Below are 25,111 nucleotides of genomic sequence, written 5' to 3' on the forward strand. Positions count from 1 at the left end.
GGGGGGACACCAACCCCCCCGGGGCTTTGCAGAGCAGATCCCGGGGCGGCGCTCAGCGACCAGATCCCGTGGGATTTGGGACACCGGATCCCGCAGGCTGAGGGCCCAACCCAGCGCAAACACCGCACCCAACCCCTCCTCCTCCTCGCAGCGGGGCCGGGGGGTCCCCTGGGCTGACCCCCCCTTCGCTGCTCCCCCGACGTTCGAGGGGGGTCATTTGCCAATTAAAAAAAAAATAAATGGAAAAAAATCAGCTTTTTCGCACAGAAGCAAACTTGTGCTGCTCGGCCGCGGGCGAGAGTTTGGGTGTTTTTATTGGGGGGGGAAACACCAGGAAACTGGAGAAAAACAGACGGGCGTCTGTCCTGCCGCAAGGCCGGCGGCACACGCGGCACAGCCGGAGCGGGTAGGGCCCCCCCGGGTCACAGCCCTGCCCAGGGCCAGACCCCGGCCCGGGGGGGACGGGGGGACACGGGGGGGACCCCCTGCTTCGCCCTAAAAACGTCGCCCCGCGCCCCTCCCCGTGCTCGCGTGGGAAGGAGGAAAACCACCTGGAAACGGCCCAAAACGGCGGCGGTGGGGTGGGGGAGCGGGTGGGTGGCGAGGTCCCCCGTGACCCCGTGGGAGACGCCGGCGCCCCGTGGCACCGCTGCACCCGCATGGGGAAACTGAGGCACAGGTGACCCTCGTCCCACCCCGCCAAAACCCTCCCAACGCCAATCCCTTCCTCATTCCCGACGCCAGCCCCGCCCGAACGCCGCGGGAGCAAGCGGTCAGCCCAAAAAAACCAAAATACCCCCAAATTCCGCCTCCCGGCCGGACCCGGCTCACCCCGCGTGGCACCTGGGATGCGGCGAGTTCGGCAGGTCTCAGCCGGGGCGGGAACGGCAGCGGCCGCGTGCAGGAACCGCCGGGGCAGCGGGGCCGGGAGGCAGCCGAGCCGGCCGGGGCGGCAGGCGGTGCGGGAGGAGGACGGTTCCCGGCCCCGGCTGGGGGACCCCCCCGGCCCCCCCGGCCGCACTTTGTCCCCGGGCAGGTTTGCAGCGCCGGGCTGTGCCCAGGGCCCGGCTCGCAGCGGGGCTCGGCGCCCCAAAGCCCCCCCGCACCCCAAAACCATGTCACCTCGTGCACCCGGCTCCAGTGTCCCCAGCCCAGTGTCCCCAGTCCATCCCAGTGCCCCCAGTCTGGTGCCCCCAGTGCAGCACAGGACCCCCAATTTCGCTCAGTGCCTCCAGTTGAGCCCAGCCCCCCAGTCCAGCCCAGCCCCCCAGTCCAGCCCAGTACACCCAGTACAGCCCAGTACACCCAGTACAGCCCAGTACCACCAGCCCAGCACCCCCAGTCCAGCCCAGTACCCCGAGTCCAGCCCAGTACCCCCAGTCCAGCCCAGCTCGGCACTCCCAGTCCATCCCAGTGACCCCAGAGAAGCACCCCCAGTTCAGCACAGGACCCCCAATTTAGCCCAGCACCCCAGTCCAACCCAGCAGCCCCAGTCCAGCCCAGTACCACCAGACCAGACCAGTACACCCAGTACAGCCCAGTACACCCAGTCCAGCCCAGTACCCCCAGCCCATCCCAGTGCCCCCAGTCCCCCCGCCCCAGCCGAGCACCCCCAAACCAGCCCTCCCAGCACCCCCAGTCCTTCCCCACAGCCGCCCAGTACAAGTCCCCCCCATGGCCTGGCTCCGCACGCCCGGGGGTCCCAGGGGTGGGGGGGGTGTCCCAGGGGTGGGGGGTCCCCTTTGGGTGGGGGGTCCCAGGGGTGGGTCCCTTTGGGTGGGGAGTCCCGGGGGGGGTCCCAGGGGTGGGGGGGTCCCCTGGGGGGGGTCCCTTTGGGTGGGGGGGGGTCCAAGTGGTGGTGGGGGTCCCAGGGGTGGGTGGGGGTCCCCTGGGGGGGGTCCCCTTCGGGTGGGGGGGGGTCCCCTGGGGGGGGTCCCCTTTGTTGGGGGGTCCCCTTTGGGTGGGGGGGGTCCCCTCCACCGGCTGCAGCCCCCTGCGAGGGCCACCCAAGCGCCCACAGAGAACAGCCCCCTCCTTAATTACCAACTAACGAAGACCCTCCTCCCACTAACGGCGCCGTTCCCCTCATTTGAGGGTTTGGGGAAGCACCGATGGGGAATGGGGAGAAAACCGCTCTGAAGGGGGTTTGGGGGCTCCCTGGGCCGATGCGGAGGTCCCACCGCGGCCGCAGCCGCCCATCCGCCGCGGGAGCGTCCCCGGCATCTCCCGTCCGGCGGGACGGTCCCGGTCCCGGTTAATTAACGGCGATTCCAACTTGGGCGAGGGTCGCTGGCTCTGGAGTCGGAGTTTCTCGCTGGGAAAGGCCGGTGGCGGCGGCAGGAGGGTGTCTGTGACGGGCTCGGAAATAAATCTGAATTAGTTGTCATTAGTTGAGTAATAACGCTAATTAGTTGGAATTAGCAGCTCCAACCCTTCCCTGCTCCCCCCAAGGTACCTTCTGTGTTCTCCTCACAGGACGCAGCCCAATAAATTCTTGGATAAAGGGGGTTATGATTATTAAAGATGACCCTGCTAAGTCATCGGGGCGTTTTGGTACAAAGCGGCAGATTTAAGGAGCGCCGGAGCCGGGGGGGCCCCGGCCCCCCACCACGCAGCACTCCCGCACTGTTATCGCCATGAAGATACTCCCAAAGGAAAAGCGCTCCGGCAAAAACAACGTCCGAAGCTGTTTGTGGGCCTGGAGAGAGGCCGGGATGGGGCACCATCCCTCGGTCAAGGACCGGCAGCGGCCGGAGGCCGGGAGGGAAACCCCGACGCAAGAGCGGGTCCCCCGGCCCAGGTTTCGGGGCGCAGCGGGGTTCGGGCCAGCGGAAAGGAAGCGGCTCCGAGAGCCGGGGGAGCTGACGGGGGTCCCGCTCCTGCGGAAAATTCCTAAACCCTCACGGGACGGAGATTTCACGGGACGGAGATTTCACGGGACGGAGTTAAATAAACGGAATAGGAAGTATTGATGTAAACAGATATGACATACGTTATCTGTATCTCTGCACGTTTTTATCAGTGGTAACTTTGTCGTAATTTCCTCGCAATTCCTACCACAGGAACTCCCCAGCCCCGGACCCCCCTGTCCTGGCGCCGGGCGGAACCGCGAGGACCCCCCGGGCCCCCGCCGGGCGGTCACCCCCGTCACCGCGACCCCGCTCCCGAGCCCACCCGTCACCCCACCCTTAGGGACCGGCTAACGAAGGCCCCCGCCCAATTAGCGACGATTTTCCCCTATCTAAGGGGATCGGTGGTTCGTTAGAAGCGGGTGAAGCCGGAGCTCGGGGGGCACTGCGCCTCAGTGCTTCCAGGAAGCCCAGGTGAGACCCCCCGGCACGATGAGTTTGCCGGGTCTCAGCCGGGGCTAACGCCGGGCTCTGCCTGTCCCCAGGCCGGCGAGCAGCCGCTGCGCTGTGCGGACGGCGTCGTCCTGGTCTCGCAGCATCCGTGGCCGCTCCAGCTCCCGCTGGGCTCGGCAGCCGCGGCACCGGCGTCCGGTGTCTTGGTGGGCCGCCGAAACCTACCACGGGGCTCTGCTGTGTTTCCACCAGCTGCTGGCGGTGGCGGCAGGGAGAGCCGCCGGCATCCGCGGCACCGCCCGGAGTGTCTCAGCCATCGCCGGATGGGATGAGCGTTCCCCGCGGCTGTCATGGTGGACGCGGATTTGGGGGGGACGGCTGGCAAACCGGAGTCGTCGAGCCCGGCCTGACCCGGGGCATGTCCCTGGTCTTGCCGCCGGGGAATGGGAGCGGCGCTGGGCGCCCACGGTGCCGGCAGAGCTCTCCAAGCATGGGAATGTCCATCCATCCTTCCCTCCCCAGAGCCGAGGGGACACACGGAGGCTTCCCATGGCAGGGACGCGCTGCGACCTTTGCCGAATCACTCGATAAACCGTCCGTGGCTAAAACACCTTGAGAGGCACCGTTTGTCCTACCTGGGTGCCGGGAGTACCTCGCCGCGGTGCCGGAAACTTCCCGGCCAAAGGGAACCGGTCCCAGTCCCTTCCGCCAGGCTGGGAGCCCAGACACAACCCGCCCTGCCGGGGCTGAGCACCGGCAAACTCATTCTCCTGCAGCAGCTGAGCAAAAAAATGCCCGGAGAAGGAGCGGAAGAGCTCCAGGAAAAGACAAAATGAGCCCGTTTGCCTTCCCGGCTTCTCCCACACATCCTTTGCCAGCTCAAAAGCGCGGTGCGGGGATTTGCCGCAGGCACTGGAGCAAGAGTCGGGGTCCTGCTGGACCAGACGCCCCCGATCTGCCCCAAAAAGGGCTGGGGGACGGAGACGGGCGCAGCGCTAACGAGCCCTCGGCTCGTTGCCAGGCGGTGGGAGGGGAAGGGGGACGGAAAAGGGTTCCCAGCACATCCCCCAGCGACGGCAGCGGCAAAGACCCGAAATATCGGGGTGGGGGGAGTGAGTCCCGGGGTGTCTGCGTCACTCACTGCCTGGGATACGGGGAAACGCACGGTGGGAGCGGGTCCGCGTCCCCATCCCGAGACAGGCCGGACGCACCGGACCGCACCTTGATCCCTCCAGGATCACAAAGACAGAGGAAAATGGTGGTGTCTCAGCAACCGGGCTTTAATAATTAACTCCGCAAACCACGACAGGACCGCGATCCGTGCAGACGTCTATTTACAACGCGGTATTTACAGGCGAGCGAGGCGCGGGAGAGGCGGCGCAGCCCCCCGCCGTACCTTCCCAACCTCCGCCAGATTAAAATATTGCTCTAGCACGTTAAAACCGCTGCCTTAACAGCGCGCGGAGGCTGCCGACGTGCCAGATGGAAACTGCCAGAGAGGTCCTGGAGCCGGGTCTGGACTAACAAGCCTTTGCCGCCGCGCAGACGTACCTGGAAGCGGGTGAAGCCCGAACTGTTTGTGCACGGAGCTGCTGGAGCTCAAAAATAAAACACGGGTGGGTTTTAAAAGCACGTGGTGTCGCTCCCTCCCTCTGCGTCTCCCTCCCAGGGATGAACCAAGGAACACCCCACCTCTGGATACAAATAATCACCAGCTCTGAGCGCATCCTTCGGTCTGCGGTTAAGTAAAACACTCTTGCGAGCCGGGACAAGCCCGCTGCCTGGCATAAGCAGCGTTATGTGGTCACAGAAACCAAGGAAAAGGGGCAAATTTAGCGAGGTGGCAGCGCCAGCTCAGAGGGAAAAGCAGATGGGAACAACTGACGCAGAGAATCACGGCATCGAGCTCTCCCCTCCCTGATTTATCCCAAAAGAAGCCACTAAAAAGGACATCTGAGAAGCAAAGCGCAGCGAAGGCTCAGCGGGATGAGCCCGCGCTGCCCCGGGCAGAGGGAGGGAGGTGGATGCACAGGTCCCGGTTCTTCGCAGCAGCAGGGAAGAGCTCGGGCTGCCCAAACCCCCTTTTCTGTTCTCGGATGCAGAGAAATCCATGCGGGGAGGGCTGGGAGCGACCCCAAGGCTCGGCGCGACTCGCTGCAGTCGCTTCTTCCCCACCAGGATTGCGGGGAAGGCGCGAGCAAGCAAATATTCTCCTACGGAGAAACACCCTGCCCCGATCTCACCTGAAACCCAGGAGCAGCCGGCGGAGCGGGACCGGCCAGGACCCCACGGACTCACCTCTGAACGCCCAGCTGGGGACGGCTGATCTGCGGCCAAAATCCTTTCAACTCACCCTCTCTGCCTGTGCTCAGATTTCTTAAAAGGAAGATAAAGTGTCAAAAGAAGCCTCGGATGTGCCCGGCCAGTGCTAGACTCCCCCCCACCCCACGGTTTAACCCCCCCGCAGTCTGGGAGAAGCAGCCAGCAACCCAGGCAGCTTTCTCCATCCCCAGATATTTCTCTCTTGGCTGGCTCCGTGTTAAAAGACCCCCCTGAAGAGGGAGGGGAAGCGTTAAGCCCCTAAAACAGCCGGAGAAGCCCTACAGCCGATGGGGAGAAGAACCAAATTTAGGTCCGTTGAGTATCGCCCTCCTCGCCGGCGACGCGGGGAGCTGAGGCAGCGGGAGAAGGTCCCGGCGGGCTCCGACACCGCCAACTCTCTCCACCTTCCTCCCATCTTCGCGGCCCTTTTATTAAAGCAGCCAGGCGTGACGTGAACGCGCAGCCACACACAACGCGACCGAGACAGTCAGCTTTAGTCGTGTCCCAGGCCCAGGAGTAAAGCCCCGGGAGTCCCCAAATATCTGCCTATGCTGGCGTTGAGCGCGGAGGCAGGCTCCGAGAACAGCTAAGGCTTCAGTTTGAGCCAGGGATGAAGGATAGTGAGGATGGAGAGGATGGAGGAGGTGAGGCCGCACAGCCCTACGAAGCCCGGGTTGGTTTTGTACAGCCCCAGCTTGTCCAGGGGGATAAAGAGATCGCAGGCATTTTTCACCACGTCCAGCAGCAGAGGAGGGTTGTTCCGAAGAACGTGGATCAGGAGCCGGAGCTGGATCTGCAGCCTCAGCCCCAGCTGCTGGAGCCCGTTGTCAGCCCGGAGCTGGCGCCCGCTCTCGCTGCCTTTCGCTCGCTTCCCGCCCGCCTCGCGCTCCATCAGGATCCGGATCTCGTAGGCGTCCCGGCTCAGGTTGACGGCGAGGGCAAAGAGGTAATACCTAAAAAAGAGGGGAGAGGAGTGGCGGAGGGGGCCAGGAGGGGCGGAGGGGGCCCGGGGAGGGCGGAGGGGGCCCGGGGAGGGCGGGCGAACCACCTCTCGCTGGGGAAGCGCACTCGGGGCTCTCGCGGCTGCCGGGGCCCCTCACCTGAAGGACCTCTGGCTCCACTTCTCCTGGTCCACGCCGGGGACCAGCCCCGTCTTCCCGGCCCAGAGGACGTTGTCGCAGGCGAAGTACATGGCCCGGTTGAGGTGGCTGAGGGTGACGCAGAACCGCAGCACCATGTCCGACAGGTGGATGGCCCGTTTCGCCGCCTCCAACGCCTCGGCCGAGCTGCCCAGGCGCAGCACTGCGGGACGGACGGACAGACGGACGGTCACCGGCGGGGCGGGGGGGGGTCCGCTCCGCTCCGCTCCCCCCCGCCCCGGCCCCGGGGCGGCCGCACTCACGCTTGCGGCCCAGGCTGAGGTGAGCCTCCAGCTGCCGAACGCTGGCCAGGACCCCGGCGCTCGCCCCGTTCCTCCGCAGCGTGTCCCCCGCCAAGGCACAGGCGTACTGCGCGGCCCTGCAAGAGACGGCGCGGCGTGAGGGCCCCCCCCGCACCACCGGGGCCTCCGTGACCGCCCTCCCCCGGGCCCCGGTGAGGGGAGGCCGGGCCGCCCCCGCACCTGAAGAGCCGCTCCTTGGCCTGGCTCTGGGCGCTGAAGCGCACCCAGGTCTCCATGGCGGGGCCGGGCCGGGCCGGGCCCGCGGCGGCGCTCCCCGGTGCGGGGCCTCGGCGGGAGGCGACGCGCAGCCACTTCCGGGAGCGGGACGGAATCCGCCGCGGGTCAAACGGGGCGCGGGAGGGGGGTGGTGCACTACCGCCACCTGGCGGCCGGCGGGAGCGCAGCCCAGCCCCCTTCATGCCCGCGCAGCTTGCCCCTATTGGCTGGATACGCCAGGCCCCGCCCTTTTCCGTCAAAACAGAGGCCGTGAATGGGCAATTGCAACGGTCTCCGCCTCTAAATCTGTATCGAAGCCTTTGACTGGTTCATTTTTCCATTCCTCGCCCCCCCCTTCTCCCGACCAATAAGAACGTGGTTACAATTCCCCACCTCCATTTCTGCTGCTTTACATTTTGATTCGTTCTTTCCTCCGTCATTATAATCATCCCTGCAGCGCGATTGGACAGCTCTCCCCTAAGCCCCGCCTTCTCGCCGCGTCCCTCACTTGTGGTTGGGTGAAGTAAGGCGAGCGCGCCCCTCCCTCCCCACGCCCTGGAATCCAGTTCTGATTGGCCGCTCCGCTCCTCGACCCGCCCACCCTCCCGGTCCTCTGCCCTGCGATTGGCCTGCTGCCGCTTTCACCGCCTCCCTCCCTCCGCCCCGCAGTCTTCCTCCGTGCTGCCATTGGCCAGCCCCCGCTGCCGTCCCGCCCCCTCCCTGAGGCGATCTCCACGCCCATTGGGCCCTCGGGCGGTGAGTGACAGCGGCTCGGCGGCGGGGCTCTCCCTCGGAGCGGGCTGGCGGCGGCGGCGACGATGGAGTCGGTGCGGGCGCAGCGGCTGCAGCCCGGCGTGGGGACGCTGCGCTCCCTGCGGCCCGGCGTCACCGGGGCCCCCGCCGCCGCCGCCTCGGCCCCCCCGCCGCCTCCCGCCCCTCCGCCCGCCGCGGTGGCGGCGCCGCTGCCCGCCGCTCCGCCCCCGGCCGGGCTGGGGCTGGGGCTGGGGCTGGGCCTGGGGCTGCCGCCGCCGCCGCCCCCCCTGGGGCTGCAGGGACCCGCCGCGCCGCCGCCGCCCGGCGCCGGGCCGCCCGCCGTGCTGCGGGAGGCGGTGGAGGCGGTGGTGAGGAGCTTCGCCAAGCACACGCAGGGCTACGGCCGCGGTGAGCCGGGGGCGGGCGGGGGGGGCAGCGGCGGAGAGGGCCTCGGGGCGGGCGGGGGCCTCCGGGGGACCGGTGGCGGGGGGGGGCTGAGGGCGGGGGACCCTGGGGGAGACCCTTCTCGCTTCTCGCCCCGGTTCCCCCCGCGTCAGCCCCGCCCCGGGGCTGCCCTCCCGCCGCCCTCCCGCCGCCCTCCCGCCGCCCTCGCCCGGGGCTGGCTCCGCTGCAGCCTGAGCCGGTTTCTCCCCCATCTCGCTGCCCAGCGCCCTCTCCGCGGGCGGGGGATCCTCTCCCCTCTCCCCTCTCCCTCGCGGGCTCTGCCCCCCGGGCTGGGGCTCCTCTTTGCCCCTTTTCCTTCCCCCCGCCGTGTCCCACCCCATCGCTGTAGGGTCTGGGATCTTCTCGGGGTGTTTCCCTGTCAGCTCCCCCTTTTCCTTCCAGCCTTGTGTCTGGGACTCTCCTGTCCCAGCCCTCCTTCCCCGTTAATTCTCCCTTGTCTGGGATTCCTGTTGTAACCCGTTTTCCTTGGTCCGTGCAGTCCTTCCCCCTTCTATCCTCTCCAGCGTAAGCTTTAAGGCGTGGACCTCTCCAAGACCCTCTTCCTTCCCTGGAATTTGCTCAGCGGCCTTGTTGGGCAAGGGCCCTGCGTCCCTCTGCTTCCCACCACCGAGCTTTGAGCATCCTTTTCCCCGCAGATCCATGACTTAGAGAAAAGAAGAGAGTCGGGAGCCTCTCCCGTGATCGTCTGCTGATGTTCCCTATCCCAGCGGCGTTCAGCTGGTGGTTTGCCCGTGTGACGGGTTGTAAGGGTGACCGAGGAGGCTTCCTTGACTGTTATCATTAGGTTAAACATAAATAAGCATTTTGTGCCATTTGTGGAGACTTTTCCCCTGTCTGCTGCTGTCTCAACCCTCGTGCTCGGGATCTCCCGGCCCTGCAGAGTGAGCTCGTATGGTTTGGGCGACGTTAAAGGTGAGCGTGGGGAGGAAAAGAGAATCCCTGCTCCAGCCTGACCTATCTGGGGCTGCTCGTGCCAAAAACGAGAAAGTGAGTAAAATAAAACCACGGAGTCCGTGGTTTCTCTGGGTCTGCCTCTTCCCTAAGGAGCCTCGTGGTTTCAGGGGTCAAGCTTGAGAAACATTCACAGGTCTTTTCTTAGAAAGCTGTGTGGCCTCTTAAACGCAAACTTCTGGTTTTGTGGGATCAGCTGTTTCCAGATACCTAATTTGGCGTGGTTTTTTGCTTTTGTAAATTAGGGAAAGAAGACAAGGTGGGGTAGGTGAGTATATAGGGGACCACGAAGGCAGGCGTAGGAGCTTGAGCTGGGCAGACAAGTGGTTTAAAGCTGAGGAGGTTTCCTACTTGTGCTGTGCCCGTAACAGGTAAATGTGTGATAAAGTTAGAGAAGGTGGCAGCTGTTTATTTTATTTTAATGGTTTTTATGTTTTTAAGAAGGAGGATTCTTGTACTGTAGCGATTTAGTCCTCTGTACGTAATTCCTTTACTTCAGCTTGATGTCAGGACAAAAAAGAGTTCATTTCTTTCAACGAAGGCAGCAGCGAAGAGGGCTCCGCTGGGAATCCTTGGCCCTTCCCGGTGGCCGTGGTTTTCCTGGGATCCCCCTCAGTCCTGTGATCTGCACGGCTGCACCTTGTCGATGAAAAACCCCGTGGCTGGGAGGATAAATTAACACTGCTGGTGCTGGAAGAGGCTGTTGTGGGGGTCTTAAGTACTCCACCACGCTCCGGCGGCATGGGGCTCCAAGTATTGCATCAGAGGCGCCCGGTCGTGCGAGAGCCCCCGGAGGAGGCTCAGATCTGGGCTTCTTGTACGCTTTTAAAAAGGGGGGGGGAAAGGTACAGAAGCGAGAAATACGGTTAAAGCACATATTTTACTGGTCTTGTGATGGAAAGAATCTTCCACCCCACCCGAAAGGAGACACTTTGCGACTATTTTGAGTTCCTGGCTTCTTCCGGCTACGGCAGCAGGTCCAACAGAGGCGGTCGTAGGCTTCCAAATGGCGAGCGCTTGGCAGTCAGCGTCCCCGGCGCGCGGGGGGACGGCTGCTCGTCTGGCTCCGGAGGAGCTCAGCGCCATGTGGAATCACTTACTCTTCCGTATTTAATATGCAAGTCAGATGTGCTATCGTATACACGAGGCCGGGATACGGGGTTATGCTCCAAAGCAATAAACAGATCTGACGGACGGTCAGAGCAGGCTCTGCTTTCTGTCTCCCGGTTTCTCTTCGTCTTTTCTTGGAGCGGCAAACCTGAAGGGTAAGCCTCGGACAGGAGCCGCCCTGTGTGGGTTAAGCCGTGCTCTGTAAATCTGCCGCTCTCCCCCGCACAGATGGGTGACAGAATTTTTCTAGAAGATCAGTGTTGCCAGTTCCTGCCCTCAGAAATGCAAACAAACAGACTAAAAGGTATTGACTGATGCTGACAGTAAGAGTTCCAGTGTTGTAGGCTGGTGGAGAGACTTGTTCTGCTTGCAGGTGCTTAAAATAGCTTTCTTTACGTGTTGGGGTTCCTATTAAACGTGACCTCATGTGTGGTGCAAAGAATACGTCACTTCTTCAGCATCTTTACCTGCGTTGAAATCATCCAGTCGTTTCTCTCCCCGCGCTCTCCCCAGCCCGAGCGCTGCGTTGCGTTTCGTGCTCCGTACGCAACTGAAATCCTTCAGGGTGCAGAAGGTGTCCCTGCTTTCTCGAGGACCATCCTCTTGCAAACGTGAGACATAACAGGATTTAGGATCCTTTCTGAAAAGCAAACTTCATGTCTGCTGCCTCTTTCCCCCACATTGCTATTTTGGGAGTCAAGGGGAGGAGGGGGGTGAATGAGCAAGGCTGAAAATCATCGATCCCGGAGCAAATTCAGACCAAGATTTTGCTTTGGCTTCAGCGCGCTGCGACGCTCAGCCGGTGTTTGTCTGCTAAATACGCATGTGACACGCAGCGTTGTAGCTGGAGCTGCGCTGAGGAGAGGGCAGATGGGCAGGTCTCTCTTCGTAGCGGCGCGCTTTGCTCTCCAGCCCTATAAAAGCATATTGTTCTGAAGCATTTGTAGGGTTTCAATGAGGTATTTTACTCTCTCATCTCCTCAGACCGTCCTGCCTGCAGCAGCTGGAAGCGTTGAATCCGGTCTGGGAAGAAAACCTCTTTTGGATGCTTCTCAGCTGTCTGACCTATTGCTCCAGTCGCTAATGAGGTACCCAGCCAGCGTCTGGCATAGAGGAACCCTTGTCTCGGGCTGAAAACACAATTCCCTGCCCGTGCACGTGTCGCACGGCGTTTCCTCGTTAACCTGCTCTTAACGCCAGCCTCTCAGACTTTGATAGATTAAACCAAACTAGAATTTCTCTGAATTTTCAGAGTAATTCTGTGTGTCGTGAGAATTTGCGTTGCCTGGCGTAGCTCGGCTTTCTCTGCAGGTTCTTGTGTGGTCACTGCTGCAAAGTCTCCATTGCCCCGTGCCAAACGGTCCCTGAAGCCGTTATTGAATTGGGCATTGTCTCCCCAAATCCGTTGGGGATTATGTGCATGACTTACGCTGTCCCTGGGAAGGGAATCTGCCTGGATGGATGGGAAATCTGTCTGGGTATTGGTGCACTGGAGAACTGGCAGGGAACTGTGTATTGTCTGTACGGCTTTTTGTTAGTCTTCAGTGGAAAATTGCCCCCGTCTTGCCTGTTTCATCAAAAAAAAAAATCACAAATTAAACTTGAAAATAATCCAAAGCGACTGGTTTATGAACAAATGCCCTGAAAAGCCTGTGGTTGAAAGAGGAGGGAAATGCTTAGCGAGGAACTACTGTGCTAAAGACTCCTCGCCTGGCTTCGTCTTACAGAAAGCAATAAAACAAAATAAAAGGCTCAAGCTCGCTGTCTTCCTGAAAGCCGCCTGGCTGAAGACCTGAAAAGTTACAGCACTGTGTGGGCAACCGAAACGCTAAGCCGGGGTGGCTCGTGATGGACTTGGCATCTCGCGTTCGCATGTGGCCTCAAATTCACCTCCCTTTTCTATCTTACCCCGGGAGACTTGGAGAGCAGCAGCCTCGTCTCGCTCGGCGCTTACTGCACTGTATGCAGCTCCTCACTTGTGTGGGGATTTTGGGGTTCTTTTCTCGTTTTAACGAGCAAGCGAACTCTGGGGTAGAATCCTTTTAACAGCTCTTGCATTCGCGAGGAGTTGCTGTAATCTGTTTTGCAGATCGCCTTGCTTCAAAGCGATTGCCGAGATTAAAAAGGCTCAGAGGAGGAGTGCTGAGGAAGAGCTGAGGGCAGGCTTTTCCTACAGCTACCTGTCAAACTCTTCAGCGCAGAAAGAACCTTAGAGAAATTCGACGGGACTTAGAGCGTTAGACACCACGAGGGTCATTTTTCTTGCCCAAACCTTGGCAAAATAAAGGGCGGGTAAACTTAGCTCGAAGGAAGTCCTCGCGACGCTGGGGATTCGAAAATTCAGAGAACGACAGGGCAGCTGCCTCATTGTTACAGCAAACACCTCTAGTTCTTGCGTGCATATTAAAATAAGAATTTAATCTCGTGGATTTGGGCTGCAAGCTGATGGCCGCGGGGGCTGCGTGCATTGGTTGGCTGTGCACGGTGTGGACTAGCTGCTGGGTTGTTAAAGCTGGGTATGTGCTCAAACCCCGTCTAGCAAATTTAGTGCTCCAGAAGAGGTGCCTGCCTAAAAATTACTTCTCCTGAAAAGACTGTAATTACCAAAGTCAACGAGGGCTAACGTTTTAGGCTCTGGTTTCCTAACTGGGGTGGAAAAACCACTTACTGTAACAAAGCTAATCCTGGTCTCAGCCTGTGATTCACCGGTTGGTTATACGTCCTCCCTTGCCGAATGGCACAAAGGACATTCTGCGATTAGATGTTTTCCATTCTCCTCTGTGCTGTTACGCACTCTCCGTGTGGCAGTTAAATACTCCCACCCAAATTACAGGGAGTTCTGCCAGAAGGCCTCAGCTGGGTAGCTTTACGCCTCAGGTTGCTTCTTGTGTCTCCGTTGTGTTGTTTCGAGCTGGGTACGTGATGTTCAGCATAAAGGCAGGTGGTTTCTGCAGGTCTGACAGTGCACACGCAGGTCAGCTGCTTTATTTTTATCTTCAATGTAAGAATGTCAATATTGAGGATCAGTTGAGGCGGGTGAGCAAACCTGCTGAGCCTGCCGACGGCCCTCTTACGGAGGAAAAACGCCGCGCTGCCCTGCTGCTTTGCAGCCTTTTCCAAGTCCTCTTCTGAAAGCTTTTCCCTAAGTTTGTTGGAACGAGAAGAGCTTTTCTGTAGGAAGCTTTATCACTTGGTGGTTCTCCTAACGTTCCTCTTGCTGGGAGAGGGGTGTTTGTGTTGACATCGTGCACCTACGGCTTCCCTTGAAGCTGACAGTTTTTAATACGAGGCGTAACTGAGCTCCCTGGGCAGGGCTCTGCTTGCCTAGGTGGGAATGCGCTAACATTTCCGCCGTTCTGTTTCTGGATGCGGCCGCTCCTGGCAGGTGACACCTGAGGCAGGCAGCTTCCCAGGCCCTCGTTTTCTCCGTCTGAACTCGATTCTATTTCTGTCTCCTCAGTGAACGTGGTGGAGGCCCTTCAGGAGTTCTGGCAGATGAAGCAGTCGCGTGGAGCCGATCTGAAGAACGGAGCCCTTGTGGTGTACGAGATGGTCCCTTCCAACAGTCCCCCTTACGTCTGCTATGTCACCTTGCCAGGAGGGAGCTGCTTTGGCAGTTTCCAGGTACGATCGTGTGGTTGGAGGCTGTCCCCGTGGCGTAGCTCGCTCTCCAAAGCCCTCTAACTTGGGTGCCCTGAGAATCTTTCCCCACCGGAATTAGTGCTCAAATACCTTTCTGCGCTGGACACAGCGTTAACATTTTTCCTGCTGATTTGAAGCATGAGAATGACGTGGGTCTGACTGTAACCCTCTTTAATTTCAAGCTGGCTAGTAAGTGTTCCCGATTGCCTTAAAACCCCACACGACTTCAACCCGGGAAGGTTTGGCTGTAAATATTACTTTGCTCTGTGTACTGTGCTCCCTACACATGACTGACTTGGACCTTAGCAGGGCTGAGGTAAGATACGTGGTATCAGAGAAAACTGCTAGATGGGCTGGTTTTGGTACTTCGCTCTCCTTCCCAGGATTAAGCAGTGGGATGTATTTACAGGATGCAGCTCGGACAAACTGGTAGAGTAATATTTCCTTGCAAGGGCTCTGGATTTGACCCAGAACCTCTTCTCAAGATGCCAAAAGACTCTAGAAATCCAATCATAGCATTGGATCGATAGTTTCTCCCCTCTTTCTGTTTAAAAGGAAAAGGTCCAACCCAAATACCTCACCCGAAAGAGTAAGGTCCAAAAATCACAACAGGTCCTGACTGCCTTTCGGATTCCTGTGCTGTAGTGGCTTTAGGCAGTTACTCTCTAGTCTTGGTTTGAAGAACGTGTCCAAAAGAAACAGTTTTAGCAGCTCGACGGTCTACCCATCCTGAAGAGCAGTCCTTGTGCTTAAGAGTAGTTTGGTTACGTTTTGGTTTTAAACGGATTAATTTTGTTGACGATCTGGTGGGTGGCGTTTCCTGATGCAGATACTATGTGCTGAGTTCAGCTGCCTGCCTAATTTTGGTGTTTAGCGTGGTTGGGATAGCTGTGGTTTAAAACTAGCTCCTAATGATTTCAGGATGTCTGAGAGCACGACTTTCCAAAGCTACACAACACTGCCACCTAATTCCCGTTTCGCCTGTCGAGGGGGAGAACGTCAGAGCGTGGGGCCGAAGGGATCTCGGTCATCTCGCTGTCGTTCTGTCCTGATGGCGTTTGTCTCTCCTCAGTTCTGTCCAACCAAGGCTGAAGCCCGAAGGAGTGCTGCGAAGATTGCGCTAATGAACTCGGTCTTTAACGAGCATCCCTCCCGGAGGATCACGGACGAGTTCATTGAGAAGAGTGTTTCGGAGGCCCTGGCATCTTTCAACGTAAGGCTTTTCAGTGCCCAGACGGCTGCAGTTGATGGGGACGGATTGACTGGGGAAAAACCTTAAATCATGGGAAGAGAAGTTTTCTTTTGCATCTGGGTCTCTTTACGGCAGGTTTTTTTCAGTGGCTTCCGAGTATTAAAACTTTAACTATGGCTCTAATTCCCGTTCTCCTGCTTCCCCTCCCGCACAGTCTCACACTCTTCTCGAGTTTGATTGTGCTGCCCTCAGATCAGGCAGGGCAGGATAATAAGACTGAGACGTTGATTCACGTGGCCCTTCTGTGACCGGGTTGTCACATTGCCTAGCTTCCTTTAAACCAAATGTTTTCCAGAAACCTTAGTTTCTAGCGGCGGGAGCTTTGCATTCTTCTTTTACTGCCCTAATTATACCTGATCCTGGAGGGAGTTCTTGCTGTGCAGTCGCACGGCAGTACCAGAGTATTGTAAAAACTTTGAAATCGCCGTAATGGACTGCAGAAAAAAAATCCCGTTTCAAGTGGCGTTGTCAAAAGCAGAGCGGGCTCCGTTGCCCCGTGAGAGCTGTAGTGAACGATGCAAGTATTCGAGGCTGAATTAGACCGGTAAGCGCGTCCGCCGGCACAAGGCTGTCCTCCTTCACCTGACCTGGAATCGCTGAAGGGGAGGTGATGCAGCAGAAGCGGCAGGTAGAGGTGAGCCCCGCTCGCTCGGGAATTGCAGCCCTTGTATGAAATGTCTCTTGCAGGGCAACCGAGAGGAAGCTGATAATCCCAACACCGGGATCGGTGCTTTCCGCTTCATGCTGGAATCCAACAAGGGAAAATCGATGCTGGAGTTCCAGGTACTGTTCGTAATTTAATTACGCGGTTCAAGGGGTGGCTGGTTTGGCCTTTCAGCTACATCTCTAGTGCTTTACATTCAAAACAAAAGCGGGGCTTTCCTCTTAGAACACAAGTCGGGATTTGTGGCGCTTTCAGGTGCTGGTATACCAGCGAAACGCTTTGAATTGGGCTTCTCTCTGTAAGTGCTCTCCGATATTTGCAAGACTCCGTGTTGTGAAAGGGTCGTGCGTTCTTCTGATCCAGTGTTCTCAGTGACGTGGTATTTAGATAACAGGTGCCGGAGGTCCAGACGATACCTCCAGGTACCGTAACTCACGGCATTCAGCGAGCCGTTTCATTTGTGGTTTTGATCCCCTCCCTGTAAAAGGGGAGAGATCTCGCTTCCCTTAGGAAAGCTGGCGAAGGTCTTTCATCCAAAGACATTTTGATTGTGGAATTAGGAGTCTCGATTACTGTCGTTACATGTCCTCCAACCACAGCGTTACCTGACCAGTCCTCGTATCCTACTGAAATATGCTCAGTCTGTCTCTCGTTACGACAAAACATCTGTGAAATGAAAAGTACAAATTGCGGAGGGAAACTGCTATAACGCTTATCAGTTCTGGTTAGTGGAGCAGGAGGAGTCTGTGCAGGAGAGATGACTGAGAACGGAGATTCTTCTGGGCTTTATTCCAGCCTTTCTGAGGAAACTGCTCCTACGAGCAGAGCAGCCAGGTAAATAAGACTGTGTAGAGCACTCTGAATTCTGCGTGTGACTTGGTAGCCTTGAGCGCGCTCCTCCTTGTCAGGCAGGAGGTCTATCCCCGCACGTACAGAGACTGTTGCGACAGTGCTTTTCGATTCGCGAATCCTTTTAATTTAAACTTGGGCTTCGAAAGTAACTCGAAACGATTCTTGTGCAGAGGAGTTGACTGTAAGTGCCCCAACTGGAACTGGATTTTTAGAAGAGGAGAAATTAGACCGTAACTCTGCTCCAGACAGCGAAGCAGGGTTTGGACGCATCTCAGAGTAGGCGCCTTAAGTCTGTATTTGGGGTTCTTTGCTGCAGGCAAACTTTTCCCGAAGCTGACTTCTTGCCTGGCTCGTTTCCCTTGAATGGAAATACTCAGTAGGCGGAAGACAGAAGTGTTTATATTAATGGGCCTGTTTACACAGGGTGACTCTGTTATGTATATTCCTCGGGCTGTATTTGTGTTTGGGAAGCCTAAACTAGTCCCTGCAAGTTTGTGAAGCAGAATTTGTGTGGCCCTGAGAGAGAAACGTTTGCTCGGAAGACATGGGATTGTCACCTGCTCTGGCTGGTGGTTTAGCTTGGGGCTGGCGAGATGACGGAGTCTTGCTTGCAGAATCCTGAAATCCCTGGGGCAGAGGGAAGCATCGGCATCTTCGTCTCCTCTGTAATCCGCTCATCTGGTCGGGGGATTTTTGTCTAGTAGGGCAAGCCGGGCTTTGCCCTTGCCTCCTGGCTCCTAGGACGCTGGCGATGCCTTCTGCCTCCCCTGCTCCTGTGGTTTTCTTGCCTTTTTGATAAATCTTCACTTGTGAATGCTGGAATTCTTTCGGACTCCGGAGTTGCAAACCTACTCTGTGATCCTTGCAATTGCAAAGGACTGGGCACCACGTTGCAAAGTCCTTCTCGCCCCCTTCTTCCCGTAGCCAGAAACCAGCTTGGCTACTCGTAATGCTGAATCCGCGTCCCCGCCTTTGCTCGCAGCCTGACTGCCTCTTGCCGTTGCAGGAGCTGATGACCGTCTTCCAGCTGTTGCATTGGAACGGCAGCCTCAAGGCCATGCGAGAGCGGCAGTGCTCCCGGCAGGTGAGTCCGTGCTCCGGGTGTCTCGAGCGGTTGTACTCTGGGTGTGTTAGGGTGGCAACAACCTTCTCCTTGAGCTCCCTTAGCTGGCAAGGAAGCCAGGTACTAAGCGACGTGCGTCCCACTAGCAACTTCTCTTTCCTAAGCTCCCCTGCATATCTCCGTTACCACCAGGAGGTCCTGGCTCACTACTCCCACCGCGCTCTGGACGATGACATAAGGAACCAGATGGCCATGGACTGGGTGAACAGGGAGCAGAATAGCCCAGGGGCCCTTTCCAGAGAGCTGGCTTCAACGGAGAGAGAGCTGGACGAAGCCCGCCTGGCTGGGAAGGAGCTGCGTTTCCATAAGGAGAAGAAAGACATCCTGATGCTGGCAGCCGGCCAGCTGGGGAGCATGCACTCCTCCAACTGCTAGACTCTGGCGTGCAAGTCGTTCCGCTCCCCCAGGCCTACTAACACCTCCACGCTGACGGGATGCGTCCCGTGTCACGTAAAGCATGTAATGCCTCTTCCGGAATTGTGGCCCATTTGCACATTTTAAAGATTTTTTTTTTTTTTTAAGAAAAAAAAAAACCAACAACAAAGTCCTGTACAGATTTTTAAACCTTTTAATACTTGCTTCTAGACCTACTCCTCAGCCTCCTATCTGCTAGAGAATTCCTTCTCTCACTTTTTTTTAAAGACGGCATTAAAAACGCGGCCTTTCAGTATTAACACCGAAGACCTCCGCTGTACGTTGGTACTATATAGCTGGCAGTATTCCGTGAAATGTAGCACTCCTTCCAGAAAGCTTCTGTTCTTCGGAGCTGATGCATGACATGCAGACCTGCTTTTTTTTTTCCTTCTGCTTCTATAGTCGAGGGGGGATCTATCAAAACTCCTTCTTGGTAAGCACACTAATTAACAAACCACAAAACAAACCAACCAACGCATTCTCTTTCACGCTGCAATGTGAGCTGCGTGGGGGAACACTCCCAAGCATGTAAAAGGGATTTAAAACCGGGATTTTGTTTTGGCCAGAGTTAAGTCTGGGGATCAGTCTACGGAATTCCAGTTCCAAGCTCAGGCGGGTTTCGCAGTTACCCCTACAGCTCTCGGGTGGCTGTATCTGTTCCTGCTCCGGCTTCTCGCTCGTGGGGCAGGACGTACTTCATTCTCCAAGTAAATAATGCACCTAACGACGAATTACGAGGCCCTGCGGTACGTAATGGATTGGACTTGGCAGTTTAATTAGTCAGCACCAGACCGAGCCTCCTGCTCCTCTCCTTTTCGATCCTCTTTGGGTTCTTACGGTGTTTCGCCCGGCCTGGCGGGGTGGAGATGCCGAAGTCCTGTCCCAAGCACCAGCAGTCGGTGGGGCGGGATGAAGTGCCCCGTTTATTTTGCTGGAAATGGAGCGCTGGTGGTTTTTTGGCTTCCCCAGCCAAGCTGGGGAGATGCGGATTTTTTTATTTTTCTTTTTTAAATCGTGCAAGAAACAAGAGATGGATGTGCTGTTCTCTCCGGAGCAGCTTCCAAACCAAATGTCAGACTTGGCCTTTTCAGGGAAGGTTTAAAAAGCCTTGCCAGAGTTTCGGAACTCGCTAGCAATAAGAGGGGAAACTGCTCAGCTTCTCTCCCTGAAGAGCCTTGCAAACACAAGTCTTTGTTAACTAGAACCGTGTTTAAGTCTTTGTTAACTAGAACCGTGTTTAATCCTTTGAACCGGAGCGCAGATCCAGCCCCAAGCAGCGAAAGCTCAGACCAGGGTTTGGCCTCAGCTCCGCTTTGCTTCTGTCAGCCAGATAAAGGGGTCTGACCCTTTGCTGTGCCTAATTGACACCGCCCAGCTCCCTCTGCAGCTGCCCCCCCCCCGGAAACAGTTATTGGGGACGATTCTTAGGATTTCTGGTAGAGCAGAAGGCCGAGTAGTTCTTGAGGGCAGCAGATTGTGCAGAGCTTACCGTTCCTCGGTCAGAACTTGGCAGGGGAGGAAGGGAACGGCGTGACTGCCGGGCTGGACAAAACGGAGGTGTGGGCTGTGGGTTTTGGCCCCCCCGGTCTGGAGCGTTTGTGCAGCGTAGCCCCGATGGGGAGAGAGGGTGACGGCGAGAGCTGCGCTGCTCGGGGAGCTGGGAGCGCCCGCGTCGGAACTTGTTCCCTTCCTTCTAATAGCGGCGATGGAACAGGACAGAATTCTCTATATGCACTATTTTTTTAAACGAGTAGTTCCCTATTCTTTGTATACCTATCAGTGCTAAATCTGTATGATGTTTAGGGTTAAAAAAATGCCCTTTCTGACCTTAAAGTGTTCCCACAGCTCAAGTTCAGTCACGAAAGTAGCGACAGGTTCAAGGTAACTCCTTGAATTCCTACTTTTCCGATACATAGCCCGGAAGAGCCAGCAGCGTCTCAGCGGGAATAGAAATCGAAGGCAGACTTCAATTCTTCTTTCTTCAGCGCAGCCTTGAGCTTTCTCCGGTTCTTTTCCCCTGGGTGGAGGTACAAAGCCTCCGGGACCCGGCAGTTTCCGTAGGCGGCCGCCCCTCGCGCCCTCGCCTTGCGCTGCAGCGGCTCTCGCGCAGCGTGTCTGACCGCGGAGGCGGGCGGGTATTCGAGCAATAATCTTTGTTTTGAGGTGGAGATTTAAAAAACTGCATTATCTGTAGGTATTCTAGTTTTGTATTCTCGTCCTAACAAGCTTATTTTGGTTTTTTTTATATATATTTTTTATATGCAGCCTCTTTACACAACAGTATTAATGTTTAACGTGTTTATAAATGTGATTGTAAATGGTGTGGAGTTGTGTTTTTTTTTTACAGGCTGGCAATATCTAGACCTTGTATTTGGATTTAATCCCTTGTTCTAGAAATAGCGCGGAGTCTAACGTCTCTCTACCGGCACGTCCACACCTGCGTGTAGCCTCCCGTCGCGGGAAGCGGTGATTTATCCGGGGGAACTCCTGAGAAACCTCGCCCTCGGATTTTTGTGCCCTGCCTGGTGCTCTTTGCGTTCCGCGGCGCTTACGGGTGTTTTGCCAGTCGGGATTTTAACGTTTTTAGCGAAACTCGCAGCCGCTCTGAACCGAACGGGGGAGGATTACGGCGTTTCCCTTCGTCCTGGCGGGAGGGAAAGGAGAACCTGATGCTCCGCGACGTGGGTTTTTGGCAGTTCGGGCACTGGTTTTCAGTCTCCGGATCCGCTTGGGGGGTGATGGAGTGAACAAAGGGAGGTTTTCTCGGCAGCGGGAGTGGGTTGTTCTCCGTGTTCAGGCCCCGTATCAAAGGCAAAGCTGGAAGGATGAATCCCTGTGCCTTTGTACGTATGACTTTATACAATAAACCATAGATTTTGGGGGCGCTGTGGTGGCTTCTCTTCCTCTGGGGCAGAACGGGGGGATGGTGCCCCCCACCCCTCCTTTGAGTCGCCCCTGCGGGGGGTCCCCGCACCCCGGCAGCGCCCGGGCTGGTGTCAGCCCTCGGGGTGCGGGGGGGCCCCAGTACGGCCCCAGTTCGGGGGGAGCGGCACCCCCGCCCTCCCCAGCATGGCGGCGCGGGGGGGACGAAATGCTCTGACCTCCCCAAGATGGCGGCGGGGAGGGGCGAAATGCTCTGACCTCCCCAAGATGGCGGCACGGGGGAGAGGAAATGCTCTGACCTCCCCAAGATGGCGGCGCGGGGGAACTGAATGCTTTGACCTCCCCAAGATGGCGGCGTGGGGGACACGAAATGCCTTGCCCTCACCAAGATGGTGGCGTGGGGAGATGAAATGCTTTGCCCTCCCCCAGATGGCGGCGCTGGGACACGAAATGCTTTGACCTCCCCAAGATGGCGGCGCGGGGGAGACTAAATGCTGTGACCTCCCCAAGATGGCGGCGCGGGAGACGAAATGCTTTGCCCTCCCCAAGATGGCGGGGAAGGGACACGAACTGGTTTGCCCTCCCCAAGATGGCGGCGCGGGGGACACGAAATTCTTTGCCCTCCCCAAGATGGCGGCGACCCGCGCGGCAGCGCTTCCGGCGCGCTTCCCGGCGTGCACCGCGGCGGCGGCGGCAGCCAGAGCGGCAAGATGGCGGACGTGCTGGATCTGCATGAGGCGGGGGGCGAGGACTTCGCCATGGACGAGGATGGCGACGGTGAGGGCGGCGCTGGGGCCGTCCCCTAACGGCGCGGCCCCGCCCACCGGCCCGGCCCGGTTCCGACCCGCTGCCTCCTCGCCTGGGGCCGGCGCGGGGGTCCCGCCTGGACCCGCTCGGGGCCGCGGCCCTGTCGCCCCCGGCCCTGTGTCGGTCCCCCCCCGCAGTCCCGGTTCGTGGCCGGTTCAGCTCGGTCCCTCGTCCCGTGCCGGTGACCCCCGGTGGCGGCCCGGCCCCGCTCCCCTCGGCCCGCGGGTCCCGTCCCCTCGGCCTTTGGCGGTGCCCGGTCCCGGTCCCGGTCCCCCCGACTCCCCGCAGGCCTCAGTGCCAGGCCCGGCCCCGGGGGGGACCTGCCCGGCCCGCGACCGTGGTGTCTGGGTCGCTTCCCCGGTTCCACCCGCTCCCCTCTCCCCGCAGAGAGCATCCACAAGCTGAAGGAGAAGGCCAAGAAGCGGAAGGGCCGAGGCTTCGGCTCAGGTGAGGAGCACCGCACGCGCTTCCCCCTCCTGCGCCCGCCGGGGCCCGGGGTGCCCCCACCCCTCCGGGCCTCCGTCTCCCGGTTTGGGTTAAACGCTTCCCCCGGCGTCGCTTGGAGAGCGGTCCGGTGCGGAACCCCGTCCGTCTTGGTGCTTTGGGGGAGTTTCAAATGGGTTTGTGGTTGTCTGGGCCCTGGCGTCCTCCTGGGTGACGCACCAGTCGCCCATTTCTCTTTCCCCCTCTTCGCTGTGCCCAGAGGAGGGCTCGCGGGCCCGCGTGCGCGAGGACTACGACAGCGTGGAGCAGGACGGGGACGAGCCCGGCCCGCAGAGGTGTGAGTATCACCGGAGGCACCTTCCCAGCCCTCACCGCAGGCGCTTTCCCGGAGGGAAGGGAGGCGGTGGGGGAGCGTGGGTTCTGCGGCTCCCTATCGGGGTTCAGACCTTGCTGGGACAGAGCCTTTCCCCGCCTTGCCGGGATTTATTTCGGGCTAAGCCGAGAGCGTTGGTCTCCCGGGCTCCATCTCCTCTTCCCACCCGTGTACGGCTCACTCTGTGCTTCACCGCAGCTTTGGGGGGGCCCCTTCCCTGAGACCCCACAGCCGACGTGGGAGCGCGCCCCGCGCTCGGCGTAACTCTTACCCCTTTCGCACCGCAGCGGTGGAGGGCTGGATTCTCTTCGTCACGGGGGTTCACGAGGAGGCGACGGAAGAAGACATCCACGACAAATTCGCGGAGTACGGCGAGATAAAAAACATCCACCTGAACCTCGACAGACGGACGGGCTACCTGAAGGTAGGAGGGGGTGCTCAGCGCCGCTGCGCTTGCCCCTCGAGCCTCTCGGCTGCTTCGCCGCCTCCCTTTTGGCTTCCGGGGCGTTTGAACTCGTCCACGTGGCACCGGCTGGGAGTGACACGCGCTCGTGCTTCCCCAGCTGTGCTGCGGGGGCCGGGATCGAGCAGGGCTTGGGGAGGGATTATTCCCGTGTCCGGCCCCTCACCGGGATCCACCGTGGCTCACGCTCCCTCCCTCCCGCTCCTTAGGGATACACTCTGGTGGAGTACGAAACCTATAAAGAGGCGCAGGCGGCCATGGAGGGGCTGAACGGCCAGGAGCTGATGGGGCAGCCCATCAGCGTGGATTGGTGCTTCGTGAGAGGGCCCCCGAAAGGAAAGAGGAGGTAAGGGCCGAGCCGCGAGCGAGACCTCGCTGTGCCGGGACCGGCTTGTCCGCCTGGCCCCGAAAGCTCCGGAACCTGCGCTGGGGTGAATCCCGAAGGGTTTGGGTCGGGAGGGAGCTCTGAAGACCACCTATTCCACTGCCACGGGCAGGGACGCCTTCCACGCGATCATGTTGCTCAGAGCCCCGTCCAGCCTGACCGGGAACATCTCCAGGGACGGGACACCCACCACCTCTCTGGGCGCCCTGCGCCAGCGTCCCCCCACCCTCAGCGTAAAGAATTCCGTCCTTACGTCCAATTTAAAGCCACCCTCTTCCAGTTTAAAACTGTTGTCCCTTGTCCTGTCACTACAGGCCCTCTGCGTCTTTCTTATGAACCCCTTTCCATACGGAAAGGCCGCAGTAGGGTCCCTTCAGGGACACCCGCTCCTCACTGGTTTCCACTTGGACACGGAGCCGTTGTTCGTAACTCTTTGGCCGTGGCCATCCAGGCAGCCCCTCGTCCCCCCGACAGTCCCCAGCGTAGAGCTGGACCGTATACAGGGCCCTACAGAACTGCGGGTAGATGACATCAGTTGTCCGCTGATGACATCACTCCATCGCAGGAGATTTGAGAGTGAAATCACTGCGTAGGTGCGAAATACCAATAAACCGCCCCCGACACGCTCTGCCCTCTCTTCCAGGGGCGGGCGCCGACGCAGCAGGAGTCCGGACAGGAGACGCCGATGATAGATCCTCGTTTCTACCCGTGCGTTCCCAGTCCAAACTGGGGGAACTGGGAGGGAAACTGGGAGGGGGGGGAGGAGGGTTTGTACGCTGGGGACGGGGCATTTGAGGAACAGCTGGAGGAGTAGAACAGTTCACCGCTTCGGCAAATTTGCTTCTTACCGGATTTTATTGGTTGCGAACAAGAAAACTTGAGCGAAGAAGCAGCGCCTGAGGTTTCTGGGGGTTATTTCCAGGGGCGCCCGTGGCGAACGCGGCCCTCGAGCCCCGCGACGTCTCAAACCGCGGCGGCTTTAAGCGTTTTGTTGCGCCTGCGAGCGACCTGGCATTTTGGCCGCACTTCTTTTGGAGAGAAGTTGTTTTCTATACCCCAGGCAACCGTTCCTTAAATCTCCTGAGGGGGTTATTCCGTTGATGCGTTTGCGAGCGCTCAGCCTTTTAAATAACTGATTTTGTGTAAAATTGTCCGCTCGTTATTGTCCTTAATTAAACACTCTGAGAAGCGGTAACCGAGCCCCGGTTCCTTTCCTGCCTCCCTCCTAACCTGAGATTCGCCTGAAATG

At 58.7% G+C, this 25,111-nt stretch overlaps 3 protein-coding genes across 3 annotated transcripts; 2 read left to right on the top strand and 1 right to left on the bottom strand.

Annotated features, from left to right (window-relative positions):
- Positions 1-4,563: 4,563 nt before the first annotated feature.
- Positions 4,564-7,301, bottom strand: PEX11B (peroxisomal biogenesis factor 11 beta). Its single transcript, XM_059832308.1, has 4 exons — positions 7,246-7,301; positions 7,027-7,142; positions 6,725-6,926; positions 4,564-6,577 (listed from the first exon to the last, which is right to left on the bottom strand). The coding sequence occupies exons 1-4, from the start codon at positions 7,299-7,301 to the stop codon at positions 6,211-6,213; spliced, it is 741 nt and encodes a 246-aa protein (XP_059688291.1). The 3' UTR covers positions 4,564-6,210.
- Positions 7,302-8,099: 798 nt separating this feature from the next.
- LIX1L (limb and CNS expressed 1 like) lies at positions 8,100-20,828 on the top strand. Its single transcript, XM_059832227.1, has 6 exons — positions 8,100-8,442; positions 14,021-14,184; positions 15,275-15,415; positions 16,142-16,237; positions 17,977-18,054; positions 18,226-20,828. Exons 1-6 carry the CDS (start codon positions 8,100-8,102, stop codon positions 18,466-18,468), a joined length of 1,065 nt encoding a protein of 354 aa, XP_059688210.1. The 3' UTR covers positions 18,469-20,828.
- Positions 20,829-22,100: 1,272 nt separating this feature from the next.
- On the top strand, positions 22,101-24,567 carry RBM8A (RNA binding motif protein 8A). Its single transcript, XM_059832358.1, has 6 exons — positions 22,101-22,167; positions 22,585-22,644; positions 22,901-22,978; positions 23,302-23,438; positions 23,687-23,823; positions 24,506-24,567. The coding sequence occupies exons 1-6, from the start codon at positions 22,101-22,103 to the stop codon at positions 24,549-24,551; spliced, it is 525 nt and encodes a 174-aa protein (XP_059688341.1). The 3' UTR covers positions 24,552-24,567.
- Positions 24,568-25,111: the final 544 nt, after the last annotated feature.

Source organism: Gavia stellata, chromosome 33 (assembly GCF_030936135.1).
Source record: "Gavia stellata isolate bGavSte3 chromosome 33, bGavSte3.hap2, whole genome shotgun sequence".
NCBI lineage: Eukaryota > Metazoa > Chordata > Aves > Gaviiformes > Gaviidae > Gavia > Gavia stellata.

Bases quoted from the DNA above. Each gene is read 5' to 3' on its own strand.
- LIX1L (XM_059832227.1), top strand. From the start codon at position 8,100: ATGGAGTCGGTGCGGGCGCAGCGGCTGCAGCCCGGCGTGGGGACGCTG. The intron at 8,443-14,020 runs GTGAGCCGGGGG...CTGTCTCCTCAG, and splicing joins CACGCAGGGCTACGGCCGCG to TGAACGTGGTGGAGGCCCTT. The intron at 16,238-17,976 runs GTACTGTTCGTA...TTGCCGTTGCAG, and splicing joins AATCGATGCTGGAGTTCCAG to GAGCTGATGACCGTCTTCCA.
- RBM8A (XM_059832358.1), top strand. From the start codon at position 22,101: ATGGCGGACGTGCTGGATCTGCATGAGGCGGGGGGCGAGGACTTCGCC. The intron at 22,645-22,900 runs GTGAGGAGCACC...CGCTGTGCCCAG, and splicing joins GGGCCGAGGCTTCGGCTCAG to AGGAGGGCTCGCGGGCCCGC. The intron at 23,439-23,686 runs GTAGGAGGGGGT...CCCGCTCCTTAG, and splicing joins GACGGACGGGCTACCTGAAG to GGATACACTCTGGTGGAGTA.
- PEX11B (XM_059832308.1), bottom strand. From the start codon at position 7,301: ATGGAGACCTGGGTGCGCTTCAGCGCCCAGAGCCAGGCCAAGGAGCGG. The intron at 7,143-7,245 runs GTGCGGGGGCGG...CGTCTCTTGCAG, and splicing joins GCCAAGGAGCGGCTCTTCAG to GGCCGCGCAGTACGCCTGTG. The intron at 6,578-6,724 runs GTGAGGGGCCCC...CCTCTTTTTTAG, and splicing joins TGGAGCCAGAGGTCCTTCAG to GTATTACCTCTTTGCCCTCG.